The sequence below is a fragment of the Ailuropoda melanoleuca genome, chromosome 10 (genome assembly GCF_002007445.2).
Source record: "Ailuropoda melanoleuca isolate Jingjing chromosome 10, ASM200744v2, whole genome shotgun sequence".
Classification (NCBI taxonomy): Eukaryota; Metazoa; Chordata; class Mammalia; order Carnivora; family Ursidae; genus Ailuropoda; species Ailuropoda melanoleuca.
In genome coordinates, this window is record NC_048227.1 from 26,866,342 (window position 1) to 26,884,620 (window position 18,279).

Below are 18,279 nucleotides of genomic sequence, written 5' to 3' on the forward strand. Positions count from 1 at the left end.
CCTGCCGCCGCTGCCGCTGCTGCTGCTGCTGCTACTGCTGGGATCCGCACTCGGGCCCAGCGCCGGTGAGTGAGTGAGGAGTGGGGCCCCCGGAGGAACGCGGAGCCCCGCCTTCCCGTCCCTCTGCAACCCCTCCGACTCATCAACCTACCCCCCGGGGCCCCGGAAGCCCCCAGCGCTCCTTTCCCGCCCCACTGCTGCATTCCTTACCAGGTTTCTAGGAACCCCGTCCCCCAGCCCTGCCCCCCGCCCCCCGGGGCACCCTCCAGTCGCCTGGCCTGGGGTCTGTGAACTGATCCTTCACTCCACCTGTCCCCAAGGTCTAAGGTCAGGCTGCCAGGGGGACACGTGGGAGGGGCAGGTGAAGAACAGAAGGCTTTCTCACCTGCCCCTGGCCATCACCCTTCGAGAGGTCTCCTCACCACCTGCCTATTTCTGGGGTGTACAGACACACCCACTCACAGGAAACTCTACAGACATACCACAAGCAGGGAGACATGCGGGCACAGAGCACCTTCAGCCTCACCTGGGCACTCAGGTGTGCGGTTCACGGCCAGGTTCACACAGGGACACGAGCAAACGGACTTCGGAGGGAACACACATATGAACACACGCATATAGCTCAGGCATACCAGACAGCCCGACACAGAGACACACACACACACACTCAGGCCTATGGGACGCCTGGACAGCCTCGGCACTCCCAAGTAGAGGCTGTCGCGGGCAGACAGAGCAAACAGACCCCAGAATGACCTGCCTCACCTAAGTTGGCACGGAGGGAGTGTTTTCCTTGGTTCCAAACTCAGTGCTGGACGGCTGCCCCATGCCTTGGTTCTCTGCAGGGCTGTGCCCAGGACCCTGAGATTGCCAGAGTGTGGTCAGGTCGGGGTGGGGGACCTCTGGGGACAGCTTTAGGGTATGGAGTTAGGACTGGGGCCATTTCAGGTATGCTTAGATGGGGAATGTTCCAATGGGCTTGGTGGATCCGGAGGTCAAGGGACCTTTTCTGGAAGCCCACTGTGTGCCAGGGGATCTGGACCTGTCTACAGCAGAGATCTGCCCTCAAAGAACTCCTAGTCGAGAAGGTCACTCCCAGAGGCGCCTGGGTGGCTGAGTTGGTTAAGCATCTGCCTTCAGCTCAGGTCATGATTCCAGGGTCTTGGGATTGAGTTCCATGTAGGTCTCTGCTCAGCAGGGAGCCTGCTTCTGCCTCTCCCTCTGCCTGCCGCTTCCGTGCTTGCGCTTTCTCTCTGTCAAATAAATAAAATCTTAGAAAGAAATAAAAAGAAGGTCACTCCCATAAGCAGACAGCTGCACAGCGTGGTAAGAACCCCTATGGTCACCTGGGGGCAGGCGGATGACAGAAGGAGGTGACAGGTGAGCTGGGTGAGCATGGGGTGAGGGCATGTGCCTCGCAGGGCATCCGTGATGGGAAATTCAACTGGAGGAGAGGTTAATGATGAGCAGGGTCTGCGTGGAGGTGTCGAGAGAGGACATGGGAGGGTGGGAGGGGCCCGCTCGTGCAGGGCCTCTGGGCTGCGGTGAGGCCCCTGAGCTTTATCTGGATGGTGGTGGGAGCCCCGGGAAGTTTCAGGCAGATGGTGTGGGCAGCTGGGAGCAGTACCTGGCCAGTTCTGCGAGAGCGAGGACTGGTCACCCAGAGAGGAAGGGGAAACTTTTAACTAGTTTCTATGTTTTCTTTCTACTTAACTCATCTCTATTCCCCCACCCCCACAAATATGTTACTTTTTCCACCGAGGAAAAACAACAATGGGTTTAACTTTGGCCTGAACTCTTCAAAAAAGTCAGGGTGATGAAAACTTGTTTTAAATTTTTTTTTTTTTTTTAGATTTTATTTATTTGACAGAGAGAGTGTGTGTGCACACAAGCTGGGGGAGCGGCAGGCAGGGGGAGAGGGAGAAGCAGGCTCCCGGCTGAGCAGGGAGCCCAATGCAGGACTCATCCCAAGAGGATCATGACCTGAGCCGAAGGCAGACACTTAACAGACAGAGCCACCCAGGCGCCCCTGAAAACTTGTTTTAAATGAAAAGAGATGAGAATTTATGGGCAGATGCAATGCGCAGACCTGGCCTGGCTCCTCAGTCCCCAAGCCATGGAGAGCGGATACCCAGGAATCAGGCAGGCTCCCATATGAGTTTCTGCTCCGAGCCTCGTCAGCCCTGTGCATCTCTAAGCCTCAGTCTCCCCATCCGTAAGTGGGGTAACAGCTGCCCACAAGACAAGGAGGCTATGCTGTTGACAACAGGAGATGCCTGTCGATTGCAGAGCACGGTGGCTGGTATGGGGTGAGGCTCACTGTTGCTCTGTTTGGTGTTTTGACCAATGCCAGAGAGCAGACTCCTTCGTTGTCTTCACTAGAAGGAGGAGTTGCTTTGGGATTGTTGGACGTCCCTGTCACAGGGGTTTGGAGGCCTTTGACCCCAAGCAGTGGGCCCATTGGTGCTTCTCAGCTCTGTCACCCTGGCGGGCCTCCTTCCCTTGCCGTTATTGGGTAAAGAGGAAGGTTCACTGGTTTGGAAGTCAGAAGCTTGGGTCAGAGCCCCCCAGGAAGATCAGGTTCTTGTTGGCTGTGTGACCATGGGGGTTGGCCTTCCTGCCCCGGTCTCCTCTTCCTCACCTATGAAATGCAGGGGGTCCAGTCGCCCTTCCTGTGCACTGCTGTGTGTTAGAGACGCGCTGGAATCCAGACAGATGGCTGGGCTCAGGCCGTCCTGTGTGGGGGGAAGTCATGCCTGGGCAGTGGAAATAAGAGAAGACACAAAAGGCCCTGAGCCAGACTCTGGAAGGGTGTGGTGGGGGACAGGGGAGACCCACAGACAGGAAAGCCCTTGCAGGGGAGCCCTCCTTTGTGGCAGGTACCCTGTTTAGCTCATCTCTGATGCCCAGTGCCCAGCACAGGCAATGGACAGACATTTGATGTGGGACTAGCCGTCTGATTTCATTTGGAGTAGTCAAGGGCAGGAGATTGGAAATCAGGACATTCCAGGAAGAGGGGCCAGCCTGTGCAAAGGCCCAGTGGTGGACCTTTCAGATGCTGTGGCTCCGTGACTTGTTTTCTCTTTTAGGGCCGCCTTGAAGACTTTAATAATAGTTAGAGCTGGTCATGTGCCAGGGGCTTTACATGCATGATGTCATTTCATTCTCCCTATTTTATAAATGAGGAAACCAAGGCACGGAGAGGTTGAGTAAGTTGTCCGACATCACATGGCGAGGAAGTGGGAGAAGCAGGATTCAAACCCAAACAGTCATCCAAGCTTCTCAGACTAGTGCCCTTCCCCAAGCCCTGCCCTGCAACATCTGACCTTTGTTTCCCTCTAGCTTCCCAGAGGTCACATCATGTGCACCGGCGTGGGCTTCTAGAACTGGCAGGGACCTTGAGCTGTGTTGGCACCCGCACTCCCCTGGCCTACGTAAGGTATGGCTGCTATTGTGGCCTGGGTGGCCATGGCCAGCCCCGTGACGCCATCGACTGGTGAGTGCATGCTTGGGCCTGGGCTTAGAGGGTCTCTCAACCCCTGGGGTAGTTAAGGCCTATATAAGGCAATACCCACAACTGAGGTTTCTGTTTGGACCAGCAAGTTCCCAGCACACGGTGCAACCTTCCAGGAAGAGGACCTCCTGGGTGATGTGGCCAATGAGGACAAACCCCAGGTGCCAGCTGTCCCCCAGCCTGGCCATGGGATGAATTACTTGGGCTGAAAAAATAACAAAAAGTCAATCAGACTTATTATGCACCAGGAACTGTTCTGAGAAGCCCTCTCAGTCCTCACAACAACCCCATTCCAGAGATGAGGACACTGAGGTGGGAGAGATTAAATAATTTGTTTGGGGCCACAGCTGGGATCCAAACCCAGGCAGCTTGGCTGGATTTATGCCCCTAATCACTGCTCTCTGCTGCCATGTGAGAAATACCCATTCTGGGCAAGGCTGTGGGTTTATATCTTTCCATGACTTTCTTTCACTTATCCTCAGAGGCAGGCAGGAGGGCTGTCCCCTGAGGCTCAGGGAGGCACAGCCCTCACCCATTTGCACACAGCTAGTAGGAGGTGGCCGAGGGCACAGTGTGATGGTCTCTTCCCTGCTTGGAGGGTTTGACTGTCCCAGACGGGTCTTTGCTCAGTCTCCTGCTTCCAAGACTCCTGCACAGGGTACATGGTCATCTGCTTCCTATATAAGCTCCCAGATGTGGCTCAGGCATTTCTCCTCCGGACTCCCAGAGTCTCCCTCCCCTTATCCCACGTTCCAGCACTTTCTCACCATGCATGTGGTGTCTGGTGGCTTGTCTGCCGCCCCCCACCCCCACCCCAGACTGGGGGCTCCTTAAGGGCAGAGCAGCATCTGGCTGACCTTTCCCTGCCAGATCCCACTGAGGGCTCTGGACACAGTGGGGCTAGTGGCTGGATGGAGACAGTACCAGTGAATGAATGAATTAATGAATGGTGGGTAGGTTTGGGGACGTTTGTGGATGTTTCTCAGAATTGCTCAACAGCAAATTATCTTTATTATGATGATGATGATGACTGAGGTCCTATTAATGTAGCAGACCCAGGGCTGGATGCTGGGGACACTGTGGAAAGTGGGGCAGACATGGTCTTGTCCCCACAGAGCTCCAGCCAGTGAGGAGGACAGATGTTCATCAGCCTTCTCCCTAAAATGACAGTCTTGTTATAAACCTGCCCTGAAGGGAAGGAACCCAGTTTTATGAGAGGGTGTAACCAGGAGACCGTCATAGACTGGGGAGGTTGGTCGGGAGCTGGATGACATCTTGGGATGGGGGCTGGCTCTTGAGCTGAGACCTGGAGGGAGGAAGGATGGGCAGGATATGTCCCAGGCAGAGGGCAGGTCCCACACAGTCAGGAGGCAGGCAGGGCTTGGTTCACTTCCAACACAGAGAGGAGGCAGGTGCGCTGGAGCTCAGAGACACAGAGTGAGACAGGCAGAGGCCAGGGGACAGAGCCAGGGCAGACCCCACACACGGGTCAGCAAAATTATTTCCCAGGGTGGGGATGCTTGGGGATAGAGCTTGCACCAGAAGACGATGGCTCCCTGAGTGTGCTCACTGACCCATAGTGCTGACATAGGAGGATGGCCAAGAGACCCACTTGCTGGTCTGCCTGTCTGCCTTCCACAGGTGCTGTCAGCGGCACGACTGCTGCTACACCCATGCTGAGAAGGCTGGCTGCTCACCCAAGGTAGAGCGCTACTCCTGGCAGTGTAACAATCAGAACATCGTGTGCGGTGAGTCCCCAGCAGTGCCCACACCTACGTCCCCAATCGGCCCCAAGCATCCCAGCCGCAGTAGCTCACCACTGCTCCCAACACTCCAGGGACCAACCCCCTAGGGGGTTGTCTACTGTAAGTGATCTTTAACACGGAGCACTTACAAGAAATAGACAAAGAAACCGGGACAAAAGCTTAAAAAGAAACGACACCAGGTTTAAACGACCTCAGTGTCCATCAGGTGGGGGCGTGGGTAGATAAACCCACGATGTATTCTTACTGGGGACCCCTCTGCAGCCTGCAGAAAGGTGTGAGGTGGTACCACCTGCTGACACGAGAAGGTGTTGAGTGGAAAAGCAAACTGCAGGGTGACAATGTCCAGGAAATCACAATTTCTGTTAAAAAAAAAAAAGCTTGCAACATAGTAGCATGTTTACTTTCCATGGCTACATGTAGACACTTGCAAAGCTCAGAAAAAGGTATGTAGAGATACATGGCATGCTGCGGGTGGCTGGCTGTGGTCTTCCCTAGGCACAGGGTCAGGCTGAGGCAGTGGCGGTGGAAGGCAAGTTCACGTTCCCGGGATGTTTCCTTTCTTTTACAAAGGGAATGTCTTCATGAATTACTCGGGAGTCAAAGCTTAGAAAGAAAAGGAATACATAGCCTGAATCTGTGCCAGAGTGAAGTGCCCGATCTCTGCAAATTACTCTGACAGGCATCAAAACGAAATAAAATAAAAAAGTGGACAGATGGATGGGTGGGAGGGCAGACGGAGAGAGAGCACAAGTAGGGGTAAGCAACAGGGGGAGAGGGAGAAGCAGTCTCCCCGCCAAGCAGGGAGCCGGATGTGGGACTCGATCCCAGGACCTGGGCATCATGACCCGAGCTGAAGGCAGACGCTTAATGACTGAGCCAGCCAGGCACCCCTCTCCTTTAATCCTTCTAACTTTGTGAGGAGAAAGTCTCAGTTCAGTGCTACTTTAGATTAACATCCCTGGAACACGCTGAGTTTATTTTTTTAATGGAGAGAGCAGGTTTATATCCAAGAACTCTTCCGTTCATCAACGGAATTCTGCCTTAAAAAAATTCTTCCTATTCAGCTACCTACCCATTTATCTACTTACCTGTCTTTACCTGCAATCAGCATGTATTTAATGAGGAAAATCATAACATTATCCATCCTAACTGCCTTGTACATTTTACATGACCAGCCACTTCTGAAGTTAAAAGAAAAATAAAACAGCAATTAAAAATGTCAAGTGTCAGGGCGCCTGGGTGGCTCAGTTGGTTAAGCCTCTGCCTTAGGCTCAGATCATGATTCCAGGATCCTGGGTAGTCCCGCATCAGGCTCCCTGCTCAGTGGGGAGCCTGCTTCTCCCTCTTCCTCTGCCCCTTCTCCTGCTCTCTCTCACTCACTCTCTCTCAAATAAATAAAGCAAATCTTAAAAAAAAAAAAATGTTAAGTGTCCCTCGGGGCAACCTTACTGGTTTGCTTTTTTTTTTTAACCTGGTTTTTTTTTTTTTAAACAAAGCAGTAAGAAAAGGACTGATGCATTTATTTTTAAGATTTCCTTCTGATGGATGGTCTTTTCCACATATAGGTTCCTTTCAAATAAATTAAAAAACGGAATCCATTTTAAAAATAGGAAGTAGGGATGCCTGGGTGGCTCAGTCAGTTGAGATCTAACTCCTGATTTTGGCTCAGGTTGTGATCTCGGGGTTGTGGGATTGAGCCTTGTGTCAGGCTCCACTGTCCTGGGTGTGGAGCCTGCTTGGGATTCTCTCCCTCCCTCTCTCTCTCTGCCTCTCCCCCACTCACAGGCACACACTCTCTCTCTCAAAAAAAAAAAGAAAGAAAAAAAAGAAAAGGAAGTAATGGGACACCTGGCTAGCTCAGTTGGTGGAGCATACAACTCGATTTGAGGTCGTGAGTTCGAGCCCCACATTGGGAGCAGAGATTACTTAAAAATAAAACCTTAGAAAAAAATAAATATGAGAATAGTATAGGTACAAGGTAGGCAAGGCTGCTGACCCAGAAATTGGTTCTGTAACTTCTTTTCTTTCTTGTTTTTGATTGAAATAAACATAATGCAAAACTAAACATTTACAGTATAAACTTCAGTGATGTTTAATTCATTAGTAATGTCATCCATCACCTCTGTGCAGCTCCAGAAGATTTTCTTCCAGCTCCACCCTCTCCCTCAAAAGAACCCCAATAAGCAGTCAGTTCTCATCCCCCTCCCGCCAACACCTGGCAACCACCAATTTGCTTTCCATCTCTATGGATCTACCGATTCTAATTTTTTATATATACAAATTGAATTCTGTTATGTTATATATATATAATATACATAATGTATATTTATTTTATATATAATATATTGATATATAATATATATAAATTGAACTCTGTTACTACATATATAATAACATGTTATAAATAACTGTATATTACATATAATAACAGAATATGCATTATATATAACATTATATATATAATTCATATAAATGAATTATATATATAAAATTTCATATAAATGAAATCATACAATCTGTGGTCTTTAGTGTCTGGCTTCTTTCACTTAGCATCATATTTTTAAGGTTCATCCATGTGGTAGCACATAGCTGAACTTCATTCCTTTTTATGGCTGAGTAACATTCCCTTTGTAGGGATAGACCACATTCTGTTTATCCATTCATCCATTGGTGGACATTGGGTTTTTTGTACCTTCTGAGTACCAGGAATAGTGCTACTCTGAACATTTGTGAACAAGGATTTGTTTGAGTGCCTGTTTTTACTTCTTTGGGGGATATCACTATGAGTAGAATTGTTGGGTCATCTGTAATTCTCTTTTTACTTTTTGAGGAACCACCAAACTTTTCTACAGAAGCCGCACCCTTTCACATTCTCATTAGCCATGTATGAGGGATCTGGTTTCTCCACAGCCTTGTCAACACTTGTTATCTTCCTGTTTGTTTTGTCTGTTTGCTTTTAGTGAGGTGTCTAGTGTATCTCATTGTGGCTTGGGTTTGCAGTTCTCTAATGACTAACAAGGTTGAGCATCTTTTCATATGCTTGTTGGCCGTTTTTATATTTTCTTTGGAGAAATGTCTATTCAAATCTTCCTCATTTTCATTTTTTGTTTGTAAATTTTTAATATTTTTAAGTAATTTCTACACCCGACATGGGGCTTGAACTCACAACCCCAAGACTGAGAGTCACACACTCTACCAACTGAGCCCACCAGGTGCCCCTTTGCTCATTTTTAATTGGGTTGTCTTTTTGTTATTGAGTTATAAGAGTTCTTTATATATTTTGGATCATAGACCCTTTTCAGATATGTGATTTGCAAACATTTTCTCCTATTTTGTAGGTTGTCTTTGCATTTTACTGATAACATCTTGGATGCACAAAAGTTTTAATTTTGATAAAGTCCAGTTTATCTATTTTGTCTTTTGTTGATTGTGTTTTTGGTGTCCTAAGAATCCACTGCCATATCCTATATTATAAAGACTTACCCCACTTTTCTTCTAACAGTTTTATAATTTGAACTCTTACATTTAGGTCATTGATCCACTTTGAGTTAATATTTGTATACGGTGTGAGGTAGGGATCCAACTTAATTCTTTTGCATATGTATATTCCATTGTTCTGACACCATTTGTTGAAGAGACTCATTCTTCCCACTGAGTAGTCTTGGTACCTGGTTGTGAGTCACTTGGCCCTAGATGGATGACTTCCCTGTGCCTCAGTTTCCTTACCTGGAAGATGGGTGTTGCAAAGATGAAAAAAGCGTTTATAGCATGATAAAGAGATTGGACTGGGTTGTTACTCTTTCCCATCCCTTCTCCTCCAGCTGTCTGCCTGATCTGAACCTCTCTCTGACCTCCACTACCTCCATTAGAGAGAACGAAAGATCTGGTATGACTCTCCATTAAACCCACAGCTCCAGCGCTGCAGGGAAGGAAGCCAACATAAGGGTTACTGGAAGGAGGGTCTTAGATATTCATGGACTCAGCTGCATCTCCCTAGCATGAAGAGGCAGTTGGTATAAGAGCAAAGCTGAGTTAAAAGCTGAAAGTGTCCCAGACATATCCTGTCCAGCCCTCTTATTTAGAGTTGGGGAAAATGAATGAAGCTCAAAGAAAGAAGTGACTCTCTTAATGTGGTGGTCATGTGCCTCCTCCTGGGTGCATCCCCTGTCCCCAGACTGCCCCCTCCCAGGGTGGGCACAGAGGAAGTGAAATGGGACTTGACTGGGAAATCTGTTAAAGTTCTCTCCCTTCTCCCTTCAACCTGCATGTTCCACTTGCCGCTGAGCATGTGAAAGCGATGTCTGTAAACTATTTATTGGTGTGTCTGCTGGTGGAGCTCATGCCTGTTTACAGAACTGCCCTCCCTGAACCAAACGAAAAGAACCAAAATATCTATTCTGCATTTGTTTTTGGCTAAAAATATTCTCTTATTCTGTTTGGAGATACTCCGAACATAGCCGTTTACCTAATTACAGGTGTTGCCCATTTTCCATTTATGGGCCTGACTTAAATATATTAAAAAAAATTTAAAGCCTATAATAATATTTACTGGCAGGCCTTTATTTTAAGCTTAATCCTTGGGGGCTCTTTTTTCCTTTTAAGTTTTTATTCTTCTTGAATAACATGATGCTGAAGCCATGGGGCAATGAGACCAAGTCTTGCTTTTCAAAGAAACTTTCTGGGGCGCCTGGGCGGCTTAGTCAGTTAAGCATCCGACTCTTGATTTTGGCTAAGGTCATGATCTCAGGATCGTGAGACTGAGCCCTGCATCAGGCTCTGCACTGAGGGTGGAGCTTGCCTAAGATTCTCTCTCTCCCTCTGTACACCCCTCCCCCTCCTTCACTCTCGAAAGAAAGAAAGAAAGAAAGAAAGAAAGAAAGAAAGAAAGAAGAAAAGAAAGGAAGGAAGGAAGGAAGGAGGGAAGGAAGGAAGGAAGAAAGAAAGAAAGAAGAAAGAAAGAAAGAAAGAAAAAGAAAGAAAGAAAGAAAGAAAGAAAGAAAGAAAGAAAGAAAGAAAGAAAGAAAGAAAAACTTTTTTGTTCAGGGAGCAGGGTCAGAGCACAAGGCAGGTATAGGCGTTGGGTCAGCTGATCCTTGGCTGTAATCCTGGTGTCCCCCCCCCCGCCCCCCACTTAGTGCTGTGGTGTTGGACAAGTTACTGAATCCGTTTTCCTCATCCATCAAATGAGAATAATAAAGTTTAGATGCTGGGTTTGTATGGCTTTCTGGTCATTCTCCCAGCAGATATTATTGAGAATCTACTCTGTGCCAGGCTCCATGCTAGGTTTTGGGCAAGACGGAGAAGCAAGGTTCTGTAGTCTAGAAGGAGGAGGGCGGGATATAGTGTCTGTGCTCATGGCTATTGTAAGTACTGTGTTGGAAAATAAAGCAGGTGAAGTATTATACTTGCTAAAATGTGGATGAATCTTGAGAACATGATGCTGAGAGAGAGAAGCCAGACACAAAAGGTCACATAAAGTGTGACTCCATTTTTATGAAATGTCCAGAATAGGCAAATCCATAGTGATGGAAAGCAGATTAGTGGTTGCCTGGAAAGATTAGTGGGACTCAGGTGAGGGATAATGGGGAGTGACTTCTTTTTTTTTTTTTTTAATTTATTTATTCGACAGAGATAGAGACAGCCAGTGAGAGAGGGAACACAAGTAGGGAGTGGGAGAGGAAGAAGCAGGCTCATAGCGGAGGAGCCTGATGTGGGACTCGATCCCATAACACCGGGATCACGCCCTGAGCCGAAGGCAGACGCTTAACCGCTGTGCCACCCAGGTGCCCCAAGGGAGTGACTTCTTAATGGGTATGAAGTTTCTTTGGGAGTGATAGAAATATTTTGGATCTAGATAGGAGTCATGGTTGCACAACGTTGTGAAGGTACTAAATGCCGCTGACTTGTGCATGTTAAAATGGTAAATTTTGTTTTGGGCATTTCACCTCAATAAAAAATGCAGGGGATCTGAGTAAGGGATACTCTTTTATATAGAATGGTCTGGGGCCAGAGAAGCAGTGATAAGATGTTATTGAAACAGAGACCTGGGGAATGTGAGAGGAGCCATGTAAAGAGGTGGTAGGAACAGCCAGTGCAAAGGCCCTGAGGCAGGAATGAATGTCTGGGTGGTCCAAGAAGCTCAAGGAGGATGGTGAGGCTGGAGTAGAGTCACCTAGATGAGAGTGGTGGGTGATGATGTCAGTGTGATATGGTCCAGATTGTACACAACGTTGAAAGCATTCCTCTGAGATGGGGAGCCAGGGTTTTAAACAGAGGAGGGACATGATCTGGTTTGCATTTTAACGGAACTCCTCTGGCTGCTGTATGGAGCATATACTGGAAGGAGGAAGGATGGAAGCCAAGCACTGGTTATGAGGCTGTGACTGTGGTCTTGGTGAGGACATACAGATGGATGGGTGAGAGGAGGGGAGATGGCTGGGGTATTCGTTCCAGTGAGTCTATCCTTAGACAGCCAGCTCTGTGGGAACGAGTCCAGCCTGGAGCGTCAATGGCTCCTTCCTCGGGAGTCCAGGGGGTCATGCTGCTCTGGGGGTACCTGTGTCTCTTGTGCGGCAGCCCAGGGGAAGTTTACAGGCAGAGGGCTCGCTCCTGGATGGTCTGGTTCTGTTATTGATTTTTACACATTATTTTTTATCTGTCAACAATCTATCTACCAATCATCATCTATCTGTCCATTCATTCTCGTGTTTGTTGCGAGAAACTCAAACGTTAAGGAAATATCGTAGGGTAGAGCGGGCACCAACATGGCTCAGTCGGTTGAGCAGCCAGTTCTTGGTTTCAGCTCAGGTCATGGTCTCAGGGTCCTGGGATCGAGCCCCACGTCAGGTTCCACACTCAGCAGGGAGTCTTCTCAAGAATTCTCTCTCCCCCAATCCTTCTGCCCCTCCCCCCTTCTTGCTCACTCTCTCTCTAAAATAAATAAATCTTAAAAAAAAAAAAAAAGAAAGTGACACTCCATCCACCCGAGTTAACTAGCTTCTAGTAAGGTGGGCATCTCTTCCACCAGATCTGTGTGTGTGTGTGTGTGTGTGTGTGTGTGTGTGTGTATACACACACATATAAAATCAGATCATGCTACATATATTTTATCATTGTTTTCACTTAACATCGTGTCTTGGACATCTTGGAACATAGGGGTCGACCTCTTTCTTTTCATGCAAGATAAGGGGCGCCTGTTTGGCTCAGTCAGGAGAACATGCAACTCTTGATCTCAGGCTTCTGAGTTCGAGCCCTACCTAGCTGTAGAGATCACTCAAAAATAACATCTTGTAAAAAAATTAAACAAAATAAAATAAAGCAAGATAATAACCTATGGCAGAATTTCTTAGTCTTAACACTGTTGACATTTTGACTCCAGTAGCACACCCCCCCCATTGTGATGACCCCAAAATGTCTCCAGACATTGGTAAATGCCCACAGTTGAGAACAACTGGTCTGGGACATGAATGTACTTGATTTTGACCACTTTCCCATCACCTGCTGCCCGTGGTTGCAGAGACCGTGGCGAATCATAAATCCTTGAGCACCTGCGTGAGGGTTCTGTGGCATCAAGTCCTAGAACCATTGGGTCTGATGGCACCGTTGAGCCATCTCTCGAATTTGTATGTAGAAAGGGCTTGGGGGCTGGCTCGGGGACTTTTCTGGAAGGGGAGTTTACAGGGCAAGAGCACTTAAAAAAATGTGGATCGTTTTTATTTGTAGACTCTTGGGAGGGGGTAAAGGGGGAACCTGGTGAATATTAGAGGGGGAGGAAGGCCACTGAAGCCCCCACGGGTCACCTCTTTTTGGCACTGCGACTCGGTGGTATAGATACTTTAAATCTAACAGATATCTTAAATTACACCTTGAAATAGTGACCCTTCAAATTTTGTTTGGGATTGCTTTTTCTGTGATGAAAGTATCATACGGCTCAAAGTAGAAAAGTCTGAGATTACAAAATGTAAGTTTTATAGGAAACAAAACTCCCATTGATACTATACAGACAACCCCTTAGCTAACCTTGTGGTGTTTTTCCTGTCTTTTTCAAGTGCATCATTAAAAAAATACATGGCATCACTTCTCGGCCTTTTGGCTAAGATCAAGTGTAAAAAAATATATGGCAGTATGTTTTGTGCCCCTTACTTTTTGCAAGTATAAGCTGTTTCTCTGTCATTAAAACCCTATTAAAGAATCCCGTGTTACAAACATGAATTGTAAGGGTGGGCACGTCCCCTGAGTCTGTTCCCCATTCCCTCCCTGTAGACGGATCATGAGACCCAGTTGGGATCCTAGTTTTCTTGCCCCTTCTTGAATTTCTCCTCTGGAAGGTTGGGGTGCCTGTGGCACAGCCCTGAGGGCTGGGTGAGATGGGGACCATAGAGCCCTTTGCCCAGAGCCTGGCTCTGCATAAATACACAATAAACGCTGGTGTTCATTGTCCTTACTTCTTGTTACCGATTTAAGGAATTATAACCAAGGCATTTTGCAGAGCGTTTAAACACAGGCTTTTGGATTTGGGGGTGTTTGTCTCTTTTTTTTTTTTTTAAAGATTTTATTTATTTATTTGACAGAGAGACAGCCAGCGAGAGAGGGAACACAAGCAGGGGGAGTGGGAGAGGAAGAAGCAGGCTCATAGCAGAGGAGCCTGATGTGGGGCTTGATCCCATAACACCAGGATCATGCCCTGAGCCGAAGGCAGACGCTTAACCGCTGTGCCACCCAGGCGCCCCTGGGGGTGTTTGTCTCTTGTCCTCGCTTTCCAGTAGTTTTCCAGAGTGTGAGAAGTTTCACAATGAATTTACATGATAAGGATGTTCTCTTTCCGTCCTCTGTTAATTTTTCCAGTTAGGCAAGGAGCAAGCTTTGGTTGTAGGATGGTCTGACAGCTGGAGAGGTTAGACCTCTCTTACACTTGCTAATCTCCCCTGGGTTTTTTTATAAAAATACTTCATTTATTCATTTGAGAAAGAGAGAGAGAAAGAGCATGAGAGAGAGAGAGAGCACAAGCCAGGAGGAGGGGTAGAGGGAGCAGGAGAAGCAGACCCCCTGTTGAGCAGGGAGCCCGATACAGGACTCTATCCCAGGACCCCGGGATCATGACTGAGCTGAAGGCAGATGCTTAACCTACTGAGCCACCCAGGTGCCCTAATCTCCCTGTTTTAAACCAAGACACCCTGATTTGGGGCTTACAGCCTTTACGTAGGCAATAGCATCTAACTAGCCTTTAATATTAGAAATTTACCCCCACTGGTTTTTGTTGTTTTTGCTTGTTTGTTTTTTGACCAGTCTCTTATATTTATGGTATAAGATTTTGGTTTTCTATTTATGGCAATGAAAGAATTTTTTTATTTTTAATTTTTTTAGAATTTAATGTAATTTACTACCATTTAATATAATTAAATTATATTTTATTTATTTAATAATTGACTATTTAAAAATGAGGGGATTTAAAGCAATAATCCTAAAGCTGCCACAGACCTGAGTTTGGGAAGTCTCACACTTCACCTTGTGAGGGTCACCAAGGAACAATTAAAAAAATTTTATTTTTATTTATTTGTGAAAGTGTGAGCACCAGTGGTGGGGAGGGGCAGATGGAGAAGCAGACTCCCTGCTGAGCAGGGGGCCTGAAGTGGGGCTCAATCCCAGGACCCTGAGATCATGACCTGAGCCGAAGGCAGATGGTTAACTGATTGAGCCACCCAGGCACTACTCCAGGGAATATGAGAGGATCCTTAAAGAGTAGCTGGCCGCAGGAGGTGGTCAGCTCCAGCTTACTAAATGTCTACTGTATGCCCTGCATCACTGGGTAGAATGATCTGTTGGGTGTCTTTTCGTTCTCCCAGCAGCCCTTATAAGTAGATACTCTTAGTATCCGCGTATTGCCCTAAGGAAACACCTAGAAGGGATGAAGTCATGTGTCTCAAGGCACAGAGCTGCTCCATCCATGACTGAGCTGGTTAACTCCAAAGTTGGTACATCACTGTGCCTCTGGAGGGAATTTGGAAGGATTTGATGATGGCCGGGTTTTGTATTTCCATGTACGTGAATAATTCAAAGCCCACACTGAGAGGCAGTGGGTGGCATGGTTAGGTGAGATTTCCAAAGCTGTTTCAGGCATTATACCTTCTAGATTAGTAAAATACCATTTAAAGATCAGGAAATCTTTCTAACCCCGAGCAGTGAATCTCTGATGGCGGGATTACTACCAAGACTGAAGGAGACTTACCTTGGAGTGGCAGCCTCTGCGTCTCCACCAGGCAGGCTCAGGCTGGAAGGGAAAGATGGAACGCACTCCTGAAGGGAAGAGTGGAGCCAACATTGACTGGATGCATGTCCCTTGCCAAGCCCCTGCTGGGCGCCTTACACGGGCTTCTCCACAACCCATTTCCAGGGAGGACTTGGCTCAGACTCCTTAGGCAAGATCCCCCAGCTAGGAATGAGCAGAGCACGTAACCCCAAAAAATGCTCTGGATTGATCCCAGGCACCTACTGCTTATCTGCACGGATCCTCAGGGGGAGGGAGGGTAATACTGATGAGAAGAGAAGCCAGAAGGTCGCATGGACCTTGGACTTGAACATCTGAAAACACTTCCCTGGGAACTTCAGGTTCCTTTTATGTAAAATGGGGCCAACGTTGTCTCCCCTCTGAAGTTGCCAGGACGGAGATCACATGGTGAATTGCCAAGCATCACACAGATGCTACTTATGACCCTTCCTGTCTCCAGATTCTTGGCTTCCCTAGTGTTTATTGTCAAGTGTCTGCGAGGCCCTGCTCTAACTCGGTTTCCCTACTTCTTCCAGGACCAACGAAGAACAAATGCCAGGAGCTCTTGTGCAAGTGTGACAAGGAGATTGCTTACTGCTTAGCCCAGACTAAATACAACTTAAAGTACTTATTCTACCCCCGTTTCTTATGCGGAAGGAGCTCACCCAAGTGTGACTGACTAGCCTAACTTGGAATGTTCTTTCGCATAAGGAAATAAATACTCTTTTTCACTCATCAACAGCTGCATTCAGTTCTTTGCAGGAGGGAATGGAGGCCAAGTGTGAAAGCTGCAACCCGTGTTTGCTTTCTCTGCCGGAACTTGGGGCTGGAGTCTGTGTGGCTTCCAGTTTAAGGTCAAAAGTCCCGTGCTTATTTTAAAAAAACCCCACAACTATGCCTATGGCTGTATTGGGTTTGGTACTATTTTTGAGGTTCGCCCTTTATGAAAAGCGCTGAGCTTTGTGTTCTAACCTGCTCCTGACGGCGGGTGGTCAAACATGAACGAACACCTACCACGTGCCTGGCCTTGTTCTGTGTTCTGGGAAGAGGCCATAAACAAGATGCCCATTCCTCGGGGCCCCTGGGTGGCTCAGCCGGTTATGCTTCCGCCGTCGGCGCGGGTCATGATCTCAGGGTCCTGTGATCGAGCCCGGGGTTGGACTCCCTGCTCTGCGAGGAGCCTGCTTCTCCCTCTCCCTCTGCTCCTCCCCCAACCCCCCTGCCCCCACCTGTGCTTTCTGTGTCTCTCAAATAAAAAAAAATCTTAAAAAAAAAAAAAGCCCACTCCCATGAAGTTCTAGTGTGGTAGTTAGAGCTTAAGAAAGAGTATTCTTCTCCATCCCACTCCACCTAATGGTTAAATTTCCTGGTTACAGAAGCAGTACATACTCAATGCTTAAAGATAAAGGAAAATAAAGACAAATAAAAAGGAGAAAAAAAATCACTCTAATTCCCACAATCCAGAGTAACCACTTTTAGTATCTCTGTGTGCTATCATTAGTGTTTTCTGTGATAATTAAAAATGCAGTTGAGATCACAGCATAGGACTTCCTTAAGTTTTCCTTGAGGTCATTAAAAAACCTTTGGAAACTTCATTTTAAATAACTGTATAACATACTGTTTTATAGACTGCCCACTTCTGGGTACTGATATTTCCAGTTTTTATTGATTACTGATGTGATGAGGATGCTAGTGAATAAATCTTTGCCACATCCCACCATCCCTCTTTTTACTGTTGCTTAACCCAGTGTCGTGGCCAAGGGCAGGCCGCCCCAAGATGGGCCACTTTGGTATGAAGATTATATTGAGCTGAAGGCAGCAGAGACCCTCTGGGCTCAAGAGGAACTTTTGCCCCTCCTTTAGCTCCCTAGAAGAATCTAAATTGGGGGTCTGTCCTAGAATGAGGGTTAAATCGTATCTGAGTGGCCCATCTTCATGGCAGGACAAACAGCTCATTACCAAACATATGCTCTTACGCCTGCGAAACGCATCCCTTCCCTCTGACAGCCCACGTCCCTACCTTAGTTCAGGATAACATTTGGCCTCGTTTTGCCCATCTTTGGAACAGCCATGTCTGGATGGATTCCCCATATGTCCAAAGTTACATTTGATTTTCTGTTGATCTGTCTCATCAATTTGATTCTTAATCCACCTAGAAGGACCTTGAATGGGGACATGAATTCTTGCTGACACCAGACTTGCAGAAGTGCAATTTTTGCATCAAAGGTTCTGAATATTTTCAATAAACGCCCCTTCTCAGGAACCCAAGCCCACTATGATTGAGAGGGTCTGAGGGCCGAGAGAGGCCAGTGGCCCTTCTCTCAATGTGCCTGTCCCCAGTCTGGTGATAAGAAGCACGAGAGTAGGCCCAGCCCATCTGCTTGAGGCCATCTTTGCCCTTCCTCCTTCCAGCGCATATGAGGGTATTACTCATCCTTGAAGCAGGATGTGGGGAGGAGGTGGGGATGGTGTGAGCCCACACGGTGCAGGTGAGGGCACTGGGCTGGCAGTCTGGCCTGGGCCTAGCACCACCGATGCCAACCAGTCTCCCCGTGCTCATCTGGAAAGGAGAACAGTAACTGTGCAAGGCACCAGGCCAGGGACGTGCAAATAGTGCGTGTTGTCTCCAGTGACAAGGGGGAGGTCAGGCAGCCCTGGGGCCTAAAGAGAAAGAGCAGGGGGAAGAAAAACACTCCCTCCTTTCTCGTTAGACACCGGAGGGTGGCTCCCTGGTGCCA

At 47.6% G+C, this 18,279-nt stretch overlaps 1 protein-coding gene across 1 annotated transcript in view; it reads left to right on the forward strand.

The window, feature by feature from the left end:
- Positions 1-16,220, forward strand: part of PLA2G10 (phospholipase A2 group X) — a 16,510-nt gene extending 290 nt beyond the window's left edge. Inside the window, exons 2-4 of the mRNA XM_034669570.1 lie at positions 3,340-3,493; positions 5,153-5,259; positions 16,078-16,220. Of these exons, the coding sequence (XP_034525461.1) occupies positions 3,340-3,493; positions 5,153-5,259; positions 16,078-16,220 (404 nt within the window). The remainder of the gene's footprint in view (positions 1-3,339; positions 3,494-5,152; positions 5,260-16,077) is intronic.
- Positions 16,221-18,279: the final 2,059 nt, after the last annotated feature.